This window comes from Carettochelys insculpta, chromosome 12 (genome assembly GCF_033958435.1).
Source record: "Carettochelys insculpta isolate YL-2023 chromosome 12, ASM3395843v1, whole genome shotgun sequence".
NCBI lineage: Eukaryota > Metazoa > Chordata > Testudines > Carettochelyidae > Carettochelys > Carettochelys insculpta.
Window position 1 is genome coordinate 39,270,957 of NC_134148.1, and position 18,537 is coordinate 39,289,493.

General features: G+C 49.4%; 1 protein-coding gene across 3 annotated transcripts in view; it reads left to right on the plus strand.

Annotated features, from left to right (window-relative positions):
• RASL12 (RAS like family 12) overlaps window positions 1-18,519 on the plus strand; it is a 67,839-nt gene extending 49,320 nt beyond the window's left edge. For 2 of the 3 annotated variants that reach the window (XM_075007114.1, XM_075007116.1), the window contains exons 3-5: window positions 5,331-5,404; window positions 8,256-8,446; window positions 14,666-15,058. In XM_075007114.1, the coding sequence (XP_074863215.1) occupies window positions 5,331-5,404; window positions 8,256-8,446; window positions 14,666-15,050 (650 nt within the window). In that variant the 3' untranslated portion in view covers window positions 15,051-15,058. Of the gene's footprint in view, window positions 1-5,330; window positions 5,405-8,255; window positions 8,447-14,665 lie in introns of all 3 variants that reach the window. The other variant, XM_075007115.1, reaches the window with a different exon arrangement.
• The last annotated feature ends 18 nt before the right edge of the window (window positions 18,520-18,537 follow it).

Sequence of the window (18,537 nt, forward strand, 5' to 3'; positions counted from 1 at the left end):
AATAAATTGCCTAGGGCGGTTTTAGAATTTCCATCACTGGAGATATTTAAGAGCAGGTTAGATAGACATCTATCAGGGATGGTCTAGACGGTGCTTTGTCCTGCTGTGAGGACGGGGGCTGGACTCGATGACCTCTTGAGGTCCCTTCCAGTTCTTGTATTCTCTGGTTCTCTGAATTTTCGAGAAGAGGTGACATGCAGCGCAGTGATATCTCTAGTGCAGTGCAGGTGGCCAGATTTGTTAAGAAAATTATTGACTCCTTTTCCAGGTAGAGAAATGAAGGCTGAACGGTTAGGTGACAAGGCTGAGAGTGAGTGTCAGGAATTCCAGGTATCTATGCCTGTACTCAGAATACAAGTCTGCAGTGCTCCCTGGATAGGTCTCTAGAGGGATGAAGACCCCACCACTGGACTGGGTCAGAACGGGTGTGCTCCTCTGTTCTTTTAACCCTGTCCCGCCTCTTCCATCCAAGGCCCTGCCGCTTCTGAGAGTGCAGACCTGGCTCCCCCAACCTTTCCCAGGGGCCTGTGCAGGCTGTCATCACCCCTAAGCAGGGCAACCTGGCACCAGTGGCTCCAGCCCCATGGGAGTTTGTGTGTGTGCAGAGGCACTGGGCTTCCCATCTGTGGCAGGATGATCTGCCATCTCTGGGAGAAGGGGGTGGTGAGACTTGCCATACACTGGATGAAGTTAAGCAGCAGGCCGGATGTGGCCTATGGGATACAAGTTCCCCATCCCTGTTTCAGTCAAAGGTTTCTTTTCTGCCCTTGCCTAATTGCTCTTGCTGTCTTATGATACGTGTTGCATGAAACAGCCTTGTCCCAGGCCATGACAGTTCCAGCCCTGGCAAACAGCAGCCTACAAACCTCTTCCTTTTGCGCTAATTTCTCAAAACTGAGCTCATCAAGATAATTGAGCTGTGAACTCGTAACCCAGGTGAAGTCAGATCAAAGTGCCTGCACCGAGCTGCAGTTCCCATGCCAGAGATGTGTCATTCCCGTCATAACACTCAACAGATGAAGTTCATCAAGGGAATTTATGGCAGAATTTACTTACATAAACCCTGGCTATTGCCAAATAAGCAACACATTAATTCTGAAATGGGTTACGCTCTTTCCAGTTCCGATCTGAGCCATTTAGGATGGGATTTATTTTGAGGGCTGAAGTTTTAACAGCAAAACAGGGACATACGTGCTACTCTCCTACTGTAGACTGTTTGTTAAACCAGGTTTGGCAGCTGGGTCGAAATGTTTATGTCTGAGGAGGAAACGATGGCTCTTAGTCAGCCTAAAAAGGAGATTTGGCTTTTGGTTTGAGACGGTTGGCCACTCAGCAGAAGGCTACAGCTGAAGCAGGAGGTTATAGTCACTTGACATGGTGCCCAGCCGAATGCCCAGTGGACTTTGAGAGAAGCTGGGTCCAGCTCAAAATGTGGAGGAGCTAGTGAGTTTCACTGCCCCCAAAGGCAAAAAGTGAAAACATACTAGTGGAATTCAGTGGGCAAAATTGCATTTGAATTACCCCAAATGTGCAGTGGCAGTCAAGAAGCAAACAGCCTGTTGGGAGTCAATAAGAAAAGGTTCAAGAACCAGACAGAAAATACCATATTGCTTCTATGCAAATCCACTGGAGCACTTACCTCGTTTTGCTCAAGCAGTGACCAGGGCATGTGGGGGTAGGGCAGGGGGCTGTGGGTGTGGGTGGTACAGGAGTCAGGGCAGAGGATGGAGGGTTCAGGGGAGGGGGTGGATGTGCATGAGTGAGGGCACGGGGAGGAAACTCAGGGCAAGAGGTGGAGACAACCAGTGGCTGCTCCCTGGAGCCAGCCTGGGGTGGTGGGGGCTACACTGCCTGGGTACCAGCTTTTCCCCCAAGGGGCACTTGGGTCCATGCAGGCCAGATGGTGGCAGCTGCCCTGGGCCAGGCTGCCCAGCCAGCAGCTGCTCTCCAGGGCTGTTCGGCACGTGCTTGCTTTGCTGTGACCCCAGGGTCAGCCTGGAGTACAGCTGTCCCCACCTGCGTGCTGCCCTCCTGTGGTCATTCTGGAGTATGACTGTCCCAGCTACCATTCTCCCCCTTTCTGTTTGGTGAGAAACAGTCCCACTCTGCACACATCCCATTATCCCAGCACAACCAAACATTGGCCTTGCTTTAAAGTATGATAAGAGGAAGCGGCCTCCCTAATATGATGCTCCGAGCTCTTACCGTTTAGAGGGTGTTCTTGAACAAGCGGACGCCCAGGTGGAAGGACAGACAGACAGACAGACACTCTCAAATATGCAGCAACGAAGGGTCCTGTGGCACTTTATAGACTAACAAAAAAGTTTTGAGCATGAGCTTTCGTGAGCACAGACTCACTTCATCAGATGCTGGTCTTGGAAATCTGCAGGGCCAGGTATAAATAAGCCAGAGCAAGGCTGGGGATAACAAGTTTAGCTCAGTCAGCAAGGGTGAGGCTTACTACCAGCATTTGATCTGGAAGTGTGAACACCAAGGGAGGGGAAGCTGCTTCTGTATTTAGCCAGCCATTCGCAGTCTTTGTTTCAAATGTGCAGTAGATGATACGCCCATGCCCTGAATGCTGCATGCAGGCATGGTCACCCAGTCTCAAAACACCATCTATTGGAATGGGAAAAGGTTCAGAAAAGGGCAACAAAATGTTTAGGAGTACAGCACAGCTTCCGTAAGAGGAGAAATTAATACGACCGAGACTTTTCAGCTCGGGAAAGAGAGAGCTAGGAAGGTATGTGGTAGAAGTATATGAAATCATGGCAGGTGAGGAGAAAGTAAATGAGGACCTGTTGTTTATTCCTCCTAACACAAGAACTAGGGGTCACCCAATGAAATCAACAGGCAGCTGGTTTAAACCGAAAGAAAGGAAGTATTTCTTGTGGAGAGCATTGTCAGCCCATGGAACGCTTTGCCAGAGGAGGCCGTGAAGGCCAGGACCATAAAAGGATTGAAAAAAAAAGAACTAGCTAAATTCACAGAGGATCGGGCCATCAAAGGCTATCAGCGAGGACTGGCAGGGAGGGTGTCCCTCCCCTCTGTTTGCCAGAAGCCAGGAATGGGTGACGGGGGAGGGATCACTTGGTTGCCTGTTGTGTTCATTCCCTCTGAGGCACCGGGCACTGGCCACTGCCCAAAGGCAGGAGCCTGCTCTGACCCAGTCTGGCCATTCTTACGAGAACAGAATGCACGTACATGTATGCAATGGCCCATAGGTACTATGGTGGTGGGTGGGTATAAAGTCTTTGTGAGCTCTGTGGATACTGAAGTACTCCCTGCATAGCTCTTAAGGCTTGTTAAGAAGTGTAGCTGGTGTCCTGAGCGCCTTAATATGTGATATGCAAATGTAAATGCAGGCTAGTCCAGGCTACATGGGTGTGCGTCCATTGTGACCTGTGTTGTTGCGTGCAAGCACAGATGTGTGTGTTCAGAGGGGAGAGAGGGGCCTGCAAATCTCTTTCCTGGGGAAGAGGAGTCAGGGCCTTGATGTGGCTGAAGCGGTGCCTCAGCAGAGAGCCTTGTGCGGATGAAAAGGCGACGGAGGGTCGCCAGCACTGCTGGCCAGCAGAGGCCTCATTGGTGGGTCAGAGACTGGAGAGAATCTCACTGCAATTCCTGGGAGGCTGTGGTACCAATAGTGAGCTGGATTCCATGGCTGTTGCCAGAGAGCTCACAGCTGGGGGATGGAGGCTTCAGACAAGAATGCAGCAATCTCCGTATTGCATCCCCTTGATTCTGGGGCTGCTATATGCAGAACAGTCCCCCTGCACCAGGCTGGAACAGCCTCTGGCTGCTCTAATTCACCCATTCAGTGAGAGGAAACCAGCTGGGGATTGTCACAAGATGGGGACATCTAGGCATGTCTTCTTTCCTCTGCTCTCAGCTCCATGACAGCAGCAAGGAGGCGGTATTGAAGGCATGGGTCTGTGATTGGTTCTGGGCCAGTGAAGGTGCTCCTTGAGCTGGGAGAACCTTCCTGGAGCCAGGCTGCACTGGCAGCATCCAGCTGTGGTGCGCTGGAGGATCAGGCCCAGTGTTTTTTGCAGGGGAACTGGGACGGGCGAATGGCAGTAAGGTGTGTGGGCCAAAACAGCACCTGGGGTAACTGTTACTGCCTCGGTTGTTGTTCCAGCTGAGGGACTTTTCTCCTGGGTGACCGGCTCCGTCGGATCAGCACATTATAAATACCAGCAAGAGGCTGGATTAGATGTTCCCCAAATCGGGGCTGATCCAATCTCCAATCGGTTCAGTCTCCTACGAGTGCTTTTGTCCAGACTCATGTCAGCCACAGTCCCCGTCAGAACCCAGCAATCAGCCAGCTTCTGGGAAGGAGCAGTGTTCCCTGTGATCTGAGCGCGCACAGTGGGCAGCATGTATTTCTGTTGGTGGTGCAAATCCACACAGGTCTTGGTGCACATAACAAAATTTGTTCTGCCCAGGAATGTTAAAAATTAGAGGGAACAGTGGAAAGGATGGGAATAATTGGCCATTCTACTGTATTGTGTAATAATAAGCACATGGCAAATGTATCTAGATAATAATTGCATTGATTTCATTGTATCTTAGATGGTGAGCCCTATGGGGCCGGGACAATGTCCTTCTACTTATTTGTACAGCTCCTAGCATAATGGGCCTCCAAGTCTGCATAGGTCCTCTAGGCGCTACTGTAATGTTGATATGAAATAATAGCAATGCATATGGCAATAACCATGGTCTAGTCAAATTATATGGCTAAGCTCAATACTGACTCTTAGTACAGGTTGAATCTCTGTAATCCTAAACTCTCTCATCTGGCGACATGCATAATCTGGTGTGATTTTAGTTAGCTGGACGACTGCTTAGCATGGATGTGGCCAAGTTTCCTGTGATCCCCTAAAGTTTGTTTGCAGCCACCAGTCCTGGCTTTCAGTGTTCTGTGCTGTTATTTAGCTGTATTTTACCCCTAAATGGCTTCTAAGAGCCCAGTAAGTGGTGGTAATGCTGCTGCACAATATTAACCTCTCATGGTCCAGCAAATTCTCTTAGCCGGCAGGTCCTGAGGGTGGCAGATGAGAGGGGTTCAACCTGTAGTGCTCAAAACCACTGCAAGTCTGGGAGGTGTGCTAAGCAGTGTGGAGGAAGGTCCTCTTACGCCTTTCCAATACACCCACTGTCTTAGCAATCTTGTGATCCGTGCAGTTCTTCAGGAGCCAGAACTAGGGATCTCCACTTTCCCTGGGTGGATATAACTGGCACTCAGCCTTGTTGGAGCAGGTGACCCAGAATATGAAAGTCTGTCACGCCCTCAGCTCCTCACTCACAAGATCTTGCCTGTTTTTCAGAGGACACCTACACGTCAGAAGAAACTGTGGACCAGCAGCCAGTGCTGATGAAAGTGATGGACACAGCAGACCAGGTAATGACTAAAGGCTCTCCCGTGGGATCGAAGGAGGAGTTCTCTGTGCCTCTAGAGAAGATGGTAGGATCTTGCTCCCCCAGGTGCATAGAGCAGGGCTCTCTTCAGAACGGAGTGATGACTATGGAATGAATTGGGAAGCTATCTCTGCATGGCCGTGCGCCGAGTACAGGTTGCTGGGTTGTATCATGGTTCACCAGGGATGAACTTTGTCCTGTGCAGAGGCCAGCACAAGGCACATGTCCAGAGACCTTCGTGCACAGGTCCAGTTCTGGCCTGCTGCACAGGGCCAATTTAATCCAGAATTTTGACCCTGTAATTAGAGAGATAAGAAGCAAACAGAGAGAACAGGCAGCTCCTAGTTCCAAATAGCTGACTAAGTAAATCATCTATTTGTACCCAAAACAAACCAGCAGTCATGTAGCACTTCAAAGGCTAACAAAATAAATTATTAGGTGATGAGCTTTCGTGGGACAGACCCACTTCCTCAGATCTGGAGATACAACGCTTCCAGCACAGCACTGGCGGTTTTATGATACAGAGGGCCAAAAAATCACTCCCTTTTCCCTCCCTTTGATATTCACAGTAATCTCAGGCAGGACAATTCGCATTTTGCCCACCCCCACCCCCACCCCCTTCAGTTCTATGCATATGATTTGTCAGTTTTTTATTTCAATTTTTTTTTTGGATCTCTGTGTTATAAAACAGTCAGGCTGTACCAGAAATTCCATAGCTTCAGATCTGATGAAGTGGGTCTGAACCACAAAAGCTCATCAACTAATAAATGATTTTGTTAGTCTTTAAAGTGCTACGTGACTGCCGGTTTGTTTAGAGTACACACTACCATGGCTACCTCTGTTATGACTTCTGCCCGAGCTAATCGAGGTTAGGGTTTTGTCCTGCTGCCGAGCACTGTGGTACCTGAGAGCCTTCCACAGACAACTGATTGCCATACCAGGGCTGTAGTGATTTCACTACATCGCAGGTTCTTCCTGGCTGGGGTGAAAGCTCGTCTTGGGGCAAAGGGTTTGTATCTGTTGCTCATGAGAGCCTTGTACGTAATCCTGGTGAGAGAGCGCTAATGGAGCCCAATGCCTGTCCCGTGTGGTGCCACTTACACCACTTACAGGCTATGACTACACTTACCAAAAACTTTGAAATGGCCATGCTAATGGCCAGATCGAAGAATACTAATGAGGTGCTGACATGCGTATTCAGTGCCTCATTAGCACGCCGCTGGCCCTGGCCCTTCGAAATTGCCGCATTTAGCTGCTGTGCAGCTCATGTACATAGGGGTCCTTTTCGAAAGGACCCCACCAACTTCGAAATCCCCTTAGTCCTACGAGCTCAGAAGAATAAGAGGATTTCAATGTCGGTGGGGTCCTTTGAAAAGGGCCCCCGTGTAGATGAGCCGTGCGGGAGCGAAACGCAGCAATTTTGAAGTGCCGCGGCTGGCGGCATGCTAATGAGGCGCTGAATATGCATGTCAGCACCTCATTAGTATTCTTCGATCGGGCCATTAGCATGGCCATTTCGAAGTTTTTGGTAAGTCTAGATGCAGCCACAGAGAGAGAGAATGAGTCTCCCCGACAGCAATAGCCAAGAGCCAGCTGGCTTGCAGCTCAAACTGGACAGGCTCCTGCACCAAGCTCCAGAGGTCCCCGGTTTGAGTCTGCCAGTCTGTGGTTACATCTGGGACTCACTGAAGTGCCACAGAAGCTGGGCACCCTTCTTCCCTGGACTCCTTGGAAAAGCCCCCCTCCTGAAACGGCTGCCATCTCACTAGGCGGCTTGTCCCACGTGAACTGCTAGGTCTTTGGCCGGGTGCTGGCTGCCAGCCTCACTCCACAGAAGTGACTGCTCTCCAATCCCCAGGGTCAGCTGTTTTGTCATTCACTGAACATCCAGGCTGGCTGATTCCCTTGTCCAGCACACCAGGGATTTCCTTGCAGCATGAGGCAGTCGACGGCTCTCTTGGGTGTATCTATTTCCTCATTTGGAGCTCCTGGAGTAGCTACAGATTCTACATGTCACTGAGACTAGCTGGTGTGTCTGTGTAGAGGTGACACGCAAGGGGTCTGGGGTCTGAGACCAGACTCCTTCCTGCCATCGGTGTCACCAGAAAAAGGGTACCTGGCCAGGTGACCCTTTTCCAGCCTGATCCACCAGCTTTGTTGTCAGCTGCAGCAGGATCAGGCCAGCAGAGAGGTGAGCTTTAAGCCACCTTCGCACACCCTACCCTCTGCTGATTTGCACTGTGTCTGTTTCATCCGTAGGTGGGGAATCAGGTCTCATAAGTGTAAATCTCAGGGTACGTGCATAGCCCAGTAGCTGAGAGGGGAGCCCTGGTGCTGCTGTGCTCTGGGATGCTACATAGATTTAATCTGAACCCTCTGCTCATAGGTAGTCCTCCGCCATGCTCCAGGGCTAGCCCAGTGCCTGTTGGAGTCAGTGGAAAGATTTCTACTGCCTTCAGTGGGCTTTGGACCAGGCCTTCCCACCAGCTCTCCCTGCTACAAATAGAATCTCTTTGGAGTACAAAGAAAACCCACCAATGAAACAACTCACTGCACAAGGCTGTCAGAAAGGTTAGCCTTCCTGGAAGCCTGGCTGAGCGAAAACCTGATGCCAACACTGCCTGCTCTGATTCAGGGGAGTGCGAGCTCTTTAATATCATTGAGCCATTGCACAAGGAACTTTTTCATGCCAAGCCAAGTCCGCTCTCAAACGGCCTTTTGAAACAAGCTTAGTGTCGGAACAATGTACAAAGCCCGAGACGAGCAAATGACCGCAGACAGACTCTGATAGTGCCACTGGCCTGCGCTAATGCTGGTCTGTGTTACTTTGCTAGGACGTACCGGTGAACTGCGAACGTTATCTCAGCTGGGCCAATGTGTTCATGGTCGTCTACAGCATTGACAACAAAAGGAGTTTTGACGGTTGCCAGCAGTACCTGGATATCATTTCCCTGCACTCAAAAGGCATCCAGCACGATTATCCCATCCTCCTGCTGGGAAATAAGCTGGATATGGACCAATACAGGTAACAATCTTTGGTCTGTACCATGCGGAGGGGCCACGTTGCTCAGCCCAGACGGTCCTGTGGAGAGGTGCTCTGTGCTGACTTTAATCTTTCGTTTAGTTCAAGCTGCCCGCTAGCTAGCCCCAGAGCCCGCTCTCTCTGCGCTGAAGGGCAGTGGCAAGTCAAGCTTCTCTGTCAGTATAGCTCAGGTTGATCTGGCAGGGATAAGGTGGTATGGGATCGCGCCAGGGCAGCATGTCTCCATTGAGACCAGGGGACAAGCCAGCACGAGTGGCTGTGGTGATTCTGTGATGTCAACGCCCACCTATGGAGCTGTGACTTTATTTTACACAAAGGCCCCCGAGCGTTTCTCCTTCACAACTCAACTTGCTTTTGGGTGGACAGCTGCACCGAGAAGAGTCTGTTTGGCTGAATGCTACGCACCGGGGCTGCCATCCCCCTTCACTGATTGTTTTCTTGAAGTCTGTGGGTTTTCCAAAGGGCTGGAGGAGTGGGTCTGATGTTTGGAGGAGGCTCTGAAAGCACTTCTGCTTCACTGGGCTACATGGGAGACTGCCCTTTCTGATGACTTCCTCTGCAGAGAAAAGGCAACCTGCAGCTGCAGAGTGGATCTAGGGTTGGCAGCCAGGCAGAGCCATGGGTGTTTATTCTGTTACTGGGATTTAAAGGGTAAACATATTACTGTTATTTGCTGCAAAGCTGGCAGACACTGGTAGGGATGGGCGGGAGGCTAGGCAGCTGATGGGGCTTAACTCCTGCAGGCTTCCCAGTGTGCACTGTGGTAGCTACGCCCTAAGGCCGTGTCTACACTAGCCCCAAACGTCGAAATGGCCATTTCAAAGTTTACTAATGAAGCGCTGAAATGCATATTCAGCACTTCATTAGCATGTGGGCGGCTGCAGCGCTTCAAAATTGACACACCTCACCGCCGCGCAGCTTGTCCCGATGGGGCTCCTTTTCGAAAGGACCCCACCTACTTCGAAGTCCCCTTATTCCCATGAGCTGATGGGAATAAGGGGTCTTCGAAGTAGGCGGCGTCCTTTCGAAAAGGAGCCCTGTCAGGACGAGACGCGCAGCGGCGAGGCGCGTCAATTTCGAAGTGCCGCGGCCGCCCGCATGCTAGTGAAGTGCCGAATATGCATTTCAGTGCTTCATTAGTAAACTGCGAAATGGCCATTTGTGTGGCCATTTTGAAGTTTGGGGCATGTGTAGACGTAGCCTAAAATGGCTGAAGGGTTCGTTGGTGTGCAGTCGAGACCTTCTGAAATGGCCAGTCTGTTTTAAAAATGGAGCAGAGCTCCTATTAAGTGCCTCCTTTCTCGCCACTGAGGGCGTATTCTGAGCCTGTAGTTCATCCGCCTGTTTTACATTTCTGCACCCCCGCGCGCTCGCTCTGTTCTGTTTAAGGCAGGGTGTTTGCTCCCCTTTTGGCATACCACATGGCTGTCTGACTTCGGTTGGCATTGGCCTGTTGTCCCTCTCCCTCTGGCCCTCCTTGGCCAGATGGCAGGCTGGAGGGATGTGCCCACAGCTTCCGTTCTGATCACTCTGCTGTTCTACGTCACTAAGATACAAAACCCAACACAGCTGTGTCTTTTGTTCGTTTCCCAGCTGTAGCTGTGGTGCAAGGATGCCCCTTGCTCTATGTGGCCTTGCCTCCAGCTCTGCATGTCTCTGACCCCGCCTCCATCTTTACCCGCCATCCATACTGCTGGCGGAAGGCGATGTGCTTGTTTTGAGGCTGCTGCTATTTTTGGCTGGGTTTTTAGACAGCATTGTAACAAGCAGGATGGCCCCTGGGAGGAATTTAAACCTGCTTCAGCTCCTTGTGTTACGCTGTCTGACTCCCCAGCCTCCTTTTCTCAGAGCCCTTTGTTCTGTGTTCTCTCTGCAGGGGCTAATGGCTTGCCAGGGGTTCACCTGGCCTTGCATGCTGCTCCAGGCCCGCACTTTCAACAAAATCTCCCTGTTTCATGCTCACACATGTGATTAGAAATCCTGGTGGTGCCCATCTCTCTTCCAGCCCTGGGGATGCCTTGCACAGGGAGTGAAGGGCTTCAGGTTTTTCCTGTTGAATTGACCAAAGCAGGAGGGGACTGCAGAGTGTCCCTGGAATACCAGGCCTATGACACCCCCCACTCACCACCCTTCCTTGGGAAGCAGAGAGCAATCACCTACAAGTAAATCCAGGCTGTTGTTGGAGATATCCCCCTCTTTGCCTAATAAGGAGCAGCTAGCTCAGCACAGTTAGAGCTCGCAAAGCTCCCTACCACCCATTTTTGGAGAGCAGATAAGCCTCTGTCACAGATCTAGTTGAATACTTCCTCTTGGGTACCACCAGACTGCACCCACCCCTCAGAGCCCCCAGAGTCCGAACAGAGTCTGGGCATGTTCTGGGGTCACTATGCACAAACTTGGGGTAAAGGTCCTCTCTTTAGCACAACCCCCCCCCCCAAAAGCTTAGCCCCCAGAGTCCACCTGCCTAGATCCTGGGATTAATGCTGACCCTCCAGCTTCCCCACACCTTAGGCACACCCTGTGCTAAAGACCATCTAGATCATCCCTGACAGGTGTTTGTCCAACCTGCTCTTAAATCTCTCCAGCGACGGCGATTCCACAACTTCTTGAGGCAATTTCTGCCAGTGCATAACCCCGACAGGAAGTTTTCTCTAATGTCCAACCTAGACCTCCTTTGCTGCAATTTAAGCTCATTTTTTGGCCTCTTTTTCTCCCTCATCCTTGTAACAACCTTTTTTGTGCTTGAAAACTGTACTGAAAAAATTCCCACCCCCCTTAGTCTTCTCTTCCCAGACTAAATAAAACCATCTTTTTTCCGTCTTCCCTTGTAAGTCATACTTTCTAGATCTTTAATTGTTTTTGCTGTTCTTCTCCTGACTTCCTCCAATTTGTCCACATCTTTTTGAAATGTGATGCCCAGAACTAGATACACTACTCCAGCTGAGGCTTCATCTGCATGAAGTAGAGTGGAGTAATTTCCATGGAGTAGAGCGGAAGTTACTTATTGTGTCTTGCTCATCAGCTCTTGATGTTGTATCCCAGAATGTTTAGATATTTTGTATCAGAGAGGGAGCCGTGTTAGTCTGTAGCTTTGAGAACAACAAGAAATCTTGTGGCACCTTATAGACTTATAGATATTTTGGAGCATCAGCTTTCGTGGGCAAAGATCTGATGAAGTGGGTCTTTGCCCATGAAAGCTTATGCTCCAAAATATCTGTTAGTCTATAAGGTGCCACAAGACTTCTTGTTGTTCTAGTTTTTTTGTGTCACACTGTTCATTCATATTTAGCTTGTGATCCCCGATGACCTCTGATCCCATTCTGCAGTGTTCCTTCCTAGGCAGTCATTTCCCATTTTGTGTGTGCAGCTGATAGGTCCTTCCTAATTGGTGTGCTTTGTTCTTGCCCTTACTGAATTTCATCCTGTTTGTTTCAGACCATGTCTGCAGATTGTCCAGATCATTTTGAATTTTAATCTTACCCTCCAAAGCACTTGCGATTCCTCTGAGCTTGGTATTGTCCACAAACTTTATAAGCACGCTCTCTATGCCACTGCCTAAATCCCTGATCAAGATGTTGAGCAGAACTGGCCCCAGAACTGATCACAGCAGGACCCCACTAAATAGTTTTTTCTGGCTTGACTGGGCATCACTGATGAATATGCTCTGGGAATGGTTTTCCAACCAGTTTTACACCCATCTTGTGGTAGCTCCGTCTAGGTTGTATTTCTCTAGTTTATTTATGAGGAGGACATGGGAGACAGTATCAGAAGCCTTACTAAAGTTAAGATGCATCACATCTACTGCTTTCCCTGTATTTTGGAAGGTTTGTGACCCTGTCAAAGAAAGGTTGGTTTGAAGTGGTTTGTTCTTGGCAGAGACGTGCTGTTACTTACCACCTTATTATTTTAGAGGTGGGTGCAAACTGATTGCTTAACTATGTAACCCTTCTATTAAGGCCAGGTGCCTGCCAGAAGGGCCGGGTTCAGCTCCTAGGGGTCTCCTGTCAAGGATACAACCAACCAGCTCAAGCCCCCACCCAGTGGCCTGGGACAATCTCACCCCACTTGCTGGGTGCCCGTAAGGCAGTTCTCCCCCCACCCCTCGCAAGCACAGAGTCTAAGATAGAAACAGCTTATTGAATGACAATAACCTACCCCAAGTTTACAGTGACAGGTGCAGTATATCTAAACAAAGGAGAGACAAACCCCTTTAACAAGATACCATCCCCATACGCTACCGAACCAAGTCTCTTGCTGGGGCTTTTGGCCTTTACCCCACACACAGTTTACAGGGTGCACCTCTCACAGTGCAGTCCCGGACCCAGAGCCCACAGATACATCACCAGGGCAGCACCAGCTGTCCACTTGTCTGCAGCATCCCCCGACTGCCAACTGCTGGCTGCTCCTCCTACCCACTGCCTGCTGGTTGTGCTGTCCACCCATCCGTCCGCTGCTCCCTTACCAGCTGTCTGCCAGTCATGCCATCTGCCACTCCTCCGACCAGCTGCCCACCATCATCCACCACTGCTCCCTTACCAGCTGCCCACCAGCATCCTGTGGGGGATCACCCTGGGGCAGAACCCTGTGATTTCACCTCTGCATGGCCTCAGCTGCTAATCTGCAATTTCAGCTCTTAATATCTCCAGCATGGAGTTTCATGAAAACCCTACTACCTAGCTCTCTTTTTCAGCAGGTGGGGAGCTTTACTCAAAGCAGGCTTATAGCTAACACGTAGACAGGGCAAAGCACTCAACAAGTTAGCCCAACTAAGACCTCTCTCCTCCTGCCTTACAAGGCTTTAAACCAGGGAGCCCTGTGTAATCAATGTCTCAACAGCTATGGCGACTGCCCTGTCCCCCACAACAACCCAGAGCATTGGTGAGATCCCACAACTCCCACATGGAGTGTCAGCATAAATTGTGATTTTGCAACAATGTGTTTACAATAGACAAAATCTCATGGCTTACTTGCTGTGCATTAGGCTTTGCCTGAAAGGTATCACACATGCACACCTTTGCATTCTTATTCAAATGATCTCTGGGAGACACATTCCTCCCAGTCTTCAGCAGCATTGCATTTCTGCTGCCACATTCCTTACAATTATTTGCTCCATTATCTTTCTTGGCACAGATGTGAAGCTGACTGGTGTGTAAAACCTCCAGGTTGTTCTATTTTTCATTTGAGAGATTGGCTTTATATTTGCCCTTTTCTAGTTCTCTGGACTTTCTCCCACATTCCATGACTTTTCAAAGATAATTGCTAATGGCTAACATATCTCCTCAATCAACTCCTTGAACATTCCAGTCTGCATTTCATCAGACCCTGGTGGCTTGAAGACATCTAACTTGTCTAAGTAATTTTAACTTCTTTCCCTATATTAGCCTCTGGTCCTATCTCATTTTCATGGACATTCACTGTATTAGATGTCCAATCACTGTTAACTATTTTTGGTGAACAATGAAACAAAGAAGTCATTTAGCACTTCTACCATTTCCTCATTTTCTGTTATTGTTACCCCACCCCTTCACTGAGCAATGGCCTATCCCTGTCTTCCTCTTGCATTTAATGTAATTGAAGAATGTTTTCTTGGTTACCCTTTTTGTCTCTAGCTCGTTTAATCTCATTTTATGTCTTGGCCTTTCTAAAGTTGCCCCTAGATACTCATTTTGTTTTTTTATTCCTCTGTAATTCGACATAATTTTCACTTTTTGTAGAACTGTTTTTTGGGTTTCAGATCATTGAAGATCTCCTGGTTAAGCCAGGATGCTCTCTTCCCATACTTCCTAGTCTGTGGCATCCAAGGCCCTGATTCAGGACTAGTGCAATTGGCTTAAATGTATTGACTTTAATAAGGGTAGTTTCAAGTTAAGGTTTTGCTGAGTCAGAGCCTGAATTTTCATTTTACGAAGGCATCAGTGTGATACGCTTTATGGCTGTGCATAGCCAGGCAGCGCAAAGTGAGTGTCAAGCAAACCAAAACCTAATGAGTCTGTGGGAGCCTTTCCATTGACTTAAATGGATCAGACATTAATTTCTTTATTTTGTGCCCAAGTCCTCTCTTTTAGCTGTCACTTGACTAAGGCTGGCCGCTAGAGGGAAAGATGATCTCAGGCTCTGAGCCTCTGCGTTGGACCTGTGCATCAGCTGCCATGGTCTGTGGTCTTTGCTCTGCTCACATCCTGTCCTGTTCTCCTTTGTCAGACAGGTCACCAAAGCAGAAGGGGTGTCTCTAGCTGCCAAGTACGGGTGTTTGTTTTATGAGGTCTCTGCCTGCTTGGAGTTCGAGGCTGTGCAGCATGTGTTCCACGAAGCTGTGCGGGAAGTGAGGCGGGAGATGGAGAGGAACCTGCCGGCCCGACCACTGTTCATCACAGAGGAGAGGCCCTTCCTACACCTTGCTACCCCGACGGCTGTGGCCTCCAAGCACGGTGTGGCCAACTGCACGCTCAACAGCCTCTCCACAGTCAACTACAAAGAGATTCCCTCTGTGGCACAAGCCAAACTGGTCACGGTGAAATCGTCCCGGGCTCAAAGCAAGAGGAAAGCTCCCACATTGACCTTACTGAAGGGCTTTAAAATATTTTAATCCCTAGCGCCTCTGGTGTTTATTGCTTCCAAGGGATGGAAGAGGAGCAGCCACTGGATTTCAGGGCATCTTGAGGAACTTTCTCCAACTTCTACAGGGGCGTATTTGACAGTCTCCAGGGCAGTCCTGGCTTAGATCGTCTTCCATGTTTACTGACAATGCATTGGGCCTTAGTTCTACATCAAGACCCTTGGTGGGAATGCAGGGAACAGGCCCAGGATTGAATGGAGAAGAGTTTGAAATTTTTTCATAACTTTCTTCTAAATCACTATCTGTCCAGGCCCTGCAGCTCCACACTGATGAGGTGTTTGCACACAAGTCCTATTCCTTTGCACTGGGTGTTTGGAAAGCTGTTTGCTAGAGCTGGAGCAGGACATGGAGGGGAAGAGGCAGCCTATGTTATACTGGGCGTGTCAGTGGGCTGAGAGGCTGGATGCTGTCGCCTGCCCCAGAGGTTAAATAAACTTCACACTGGCCTCCCGGGAGGCCAGACCCTCAGCTTGTAAGAGTGCAGCACCACTTCATGAAAAATCGGCTCCCACGAACGCGCACCAGCTAATCGTACAAGACCTGCAGCCTGTCTAATAACTGGGTTCAGGATATCTAAATGCAGTGATCCAGTGGGGTCGACAGCCTCACTGGGGCCCTTGGCAAGGCAGGGTCGGGGGGTGGAGGAGAGAGCTGCTTTGCACCCCCCAGGAGGGGCAGGGACTGGGACAGTCAGCTCTCAATGCTGCGCAGACAGTGACATGCTCCCGGCTGCCCGGAGCATGCCCTGCCATGCTCTGCAGGAATTTACATGGCCAGAAGCTCCGGCTGTGGATGCTGCTGCAGTGGTGGCAGTGGCTGGGAGCTCCGGGCCTTTTTGTATCACCAGGCACTGAGGCATTTGCCCCCTGTGTTCCCCCTGTCGGCAGGCCTGCAGGGATCGCATAGATCAGAAGGGCCACCCTGCATGGGGCTCTGCAGAAGTTAATATGCAACTCTGCAAAGGTGCTGACTGCAGCGCTACAGGTGCCAACTTTCCAGCATGCCAGGGCCCTCACTGCTCAACCTCCAGCTCTGCCCCAGGCCCTGCCCTGACTCCCCCTTCCTCCAAGGCTCCTGCCCCCTACCCTGAGCCTACCCCACCCTCACACTTCCCCATCCCCATGGCCTCCTGCACACTGCAGAACTGTTGATTGCAACAAGTGGGAGGTGCTGGGAAGTGTGGGGGAAGCTGCTGATGTGTTACTGGGACTCCTTTCCAACGTACAATGGTAAATTCTGGCTCCTTTTCCAGGCTTAGCTTGTCCAGCCCTGCTGCAGATGGCATGAATGTAATGCTCAGTTTGGTACCCTGGAGTGGGACTATTTGGCGGAGCTGGGGGCAGGAAATCTGGTTCACGGAGACGTATTGCTTCTTGTGGCTGATTCACAACAGGGTGTTCGTCCCAGAACACTGTGCCTCTGGCAGACCAGGAATGTGAACCCAGATCTCCCACATCCCAGAGCCTGTCCCACTCTCCCTATGTAGCCTGGAAAGTAACCATAAGAACATAAGAACAGCCACACTGGGCCATACCAAAGGCCCATCAAGCCCAGTATCCTGTCTTCCGACAGTGGCCAATGCCAAGTGCCCCAGAGGGAATGAAAAGAACAGGTGATCATCAAGTGATCAATTCCCTGTCGCCCATTTCCAGCCTCTTTCAAACAGAGGCGAGGGACACCCTCCATGCCCGTCCTGGCTAATCACCATCGATGGACCTATCCCCCATGAATGTATCTAGTTCTTTTTGAAACTCTACTATAGTCCTGGTCTTCACAACATTCTCCAGCAAGGAGTTCCACAGGTTGACTGTGCGCTGTGTGAAAAAATATTTCCTATTGTTTTTTTTAAGCCTGCTGCCTATTAATTTCATTTGGTGACCCCTAGTTCATGGAATTGTTGTACTCTGGACAAGCTATAGCATTTGGCTCGCTGTCAGTGCTGAAGACCTGCAAGGTGGAGGCATCATGTCTGATGTAGGTGTTAAGAGACACATGTCAGAGATAAGTTTCTAAAACGTCAGTGTTCTTCCATGATTCCATCCCCTAAAATTACTGACAGATTCACAGCCCAAAAGGGATTCATCTGCAAATGGAGAGTTCAGATCCGGTGTGAGTGCTGTTGAAATCAGTGGGAAAAGCTCCCCTTCGTTTCCATGAGAGCAGAACAGGTCCATTGTTTAGAGATCTACAACTCCCATTGCAGGTAACTTGCAACTGTGCATGTGTAGCTGAAAAGTCCTTATTGCCAGGACTGTTTTCAGCCAAAGCTAGCCAAGTGTTGACACAAAGTGCTCCCAGGCTGATAAATTTCACTTCATGACCACAGAGCCCCCTTGTGGAGCATTTGCAATTGCAGCTGATATGCCTTCCTGAGAGAACAGAAAAGTACAAAGGGTAGCCTCTAAGCTATAAATGTATATTGCCCATGCAGAAACAAATTGATGTAAATAATGCAAACCAAGTGCACGCCATGCATCTCAAATCAAATCAGGAGTGTTTGCATTTGGCTGTTTAAGCAATAAGCAAAGAGAAATTTTTAATCACAGTGAAATAAGTTGCAAATAGAATTGCCGCAGAATAAACACTTCAGAGTGTATAAAAATAATGCCTCCATGCTGAAATAACTTGGACAAAAATATACTTTGTAATGATTTTTTTTAAATGCAGCGTTTCTTGTCAAAAACTTTGCCAGTGGAATACTCCTTTAGTAAGTGGATTTGAACAAGAGCATTAGTGTATGAAATGGATATATTGTCCCTTTGTCTTAAATTAGCTCTGGGTGTCTCCATTCCAGGCTCGCTGTGGAGAACGCTGAATGACTCTCAACCAAGAGCACAATTTGCAATGAACAGGTCATTTTCTGTAAGAATGGTCATGTACTTTATTTTCCTTGTTATACATGGTTTGGGGAGGGTAACTGCACTGCTTGGTATGGAATTGCACTTATCTGCAGAGTAAAATCATTTATCTCTAATTATGCAATTTCAATTAAGCTACTCTGGACAATATTTTAATAAAGGTAACTTTTAACGAAGCATCAGCACATCTGTTTAGCTTCAGCATTTGCTCGATGGCCATTCACAGAGTTTGGTGAAGGACACATTCCCTGGCTGACCACAGTAAAATCCTCCCCCCTTCCGCAGCTGGTTTGGCTCATTGGATTGTTTTGCTGTGGAGGCGCGTGACAGCTGAGAGAGAGTGGGTGAAGCTGGCATGTAGGAGTATCCTGGAACCAGCTGACAGCAGCAGGAGATAAGGATCAAGCCACATCAGCAACCAACCAGGCAGGATCAGACAGCTTCTGAGTCAAGAGCAGATCCTGCACAAGAGCCTCCGCTGCCGTTTCGTTTTATTCCACTTGATAAACTGGGGCTTAATTTCCAAAGCTGCACTTGGCAGGAATTTCGATGTGCGACACTGTGAAACATTTGTCAGGGATCTAGGTGGTGGACTGCGT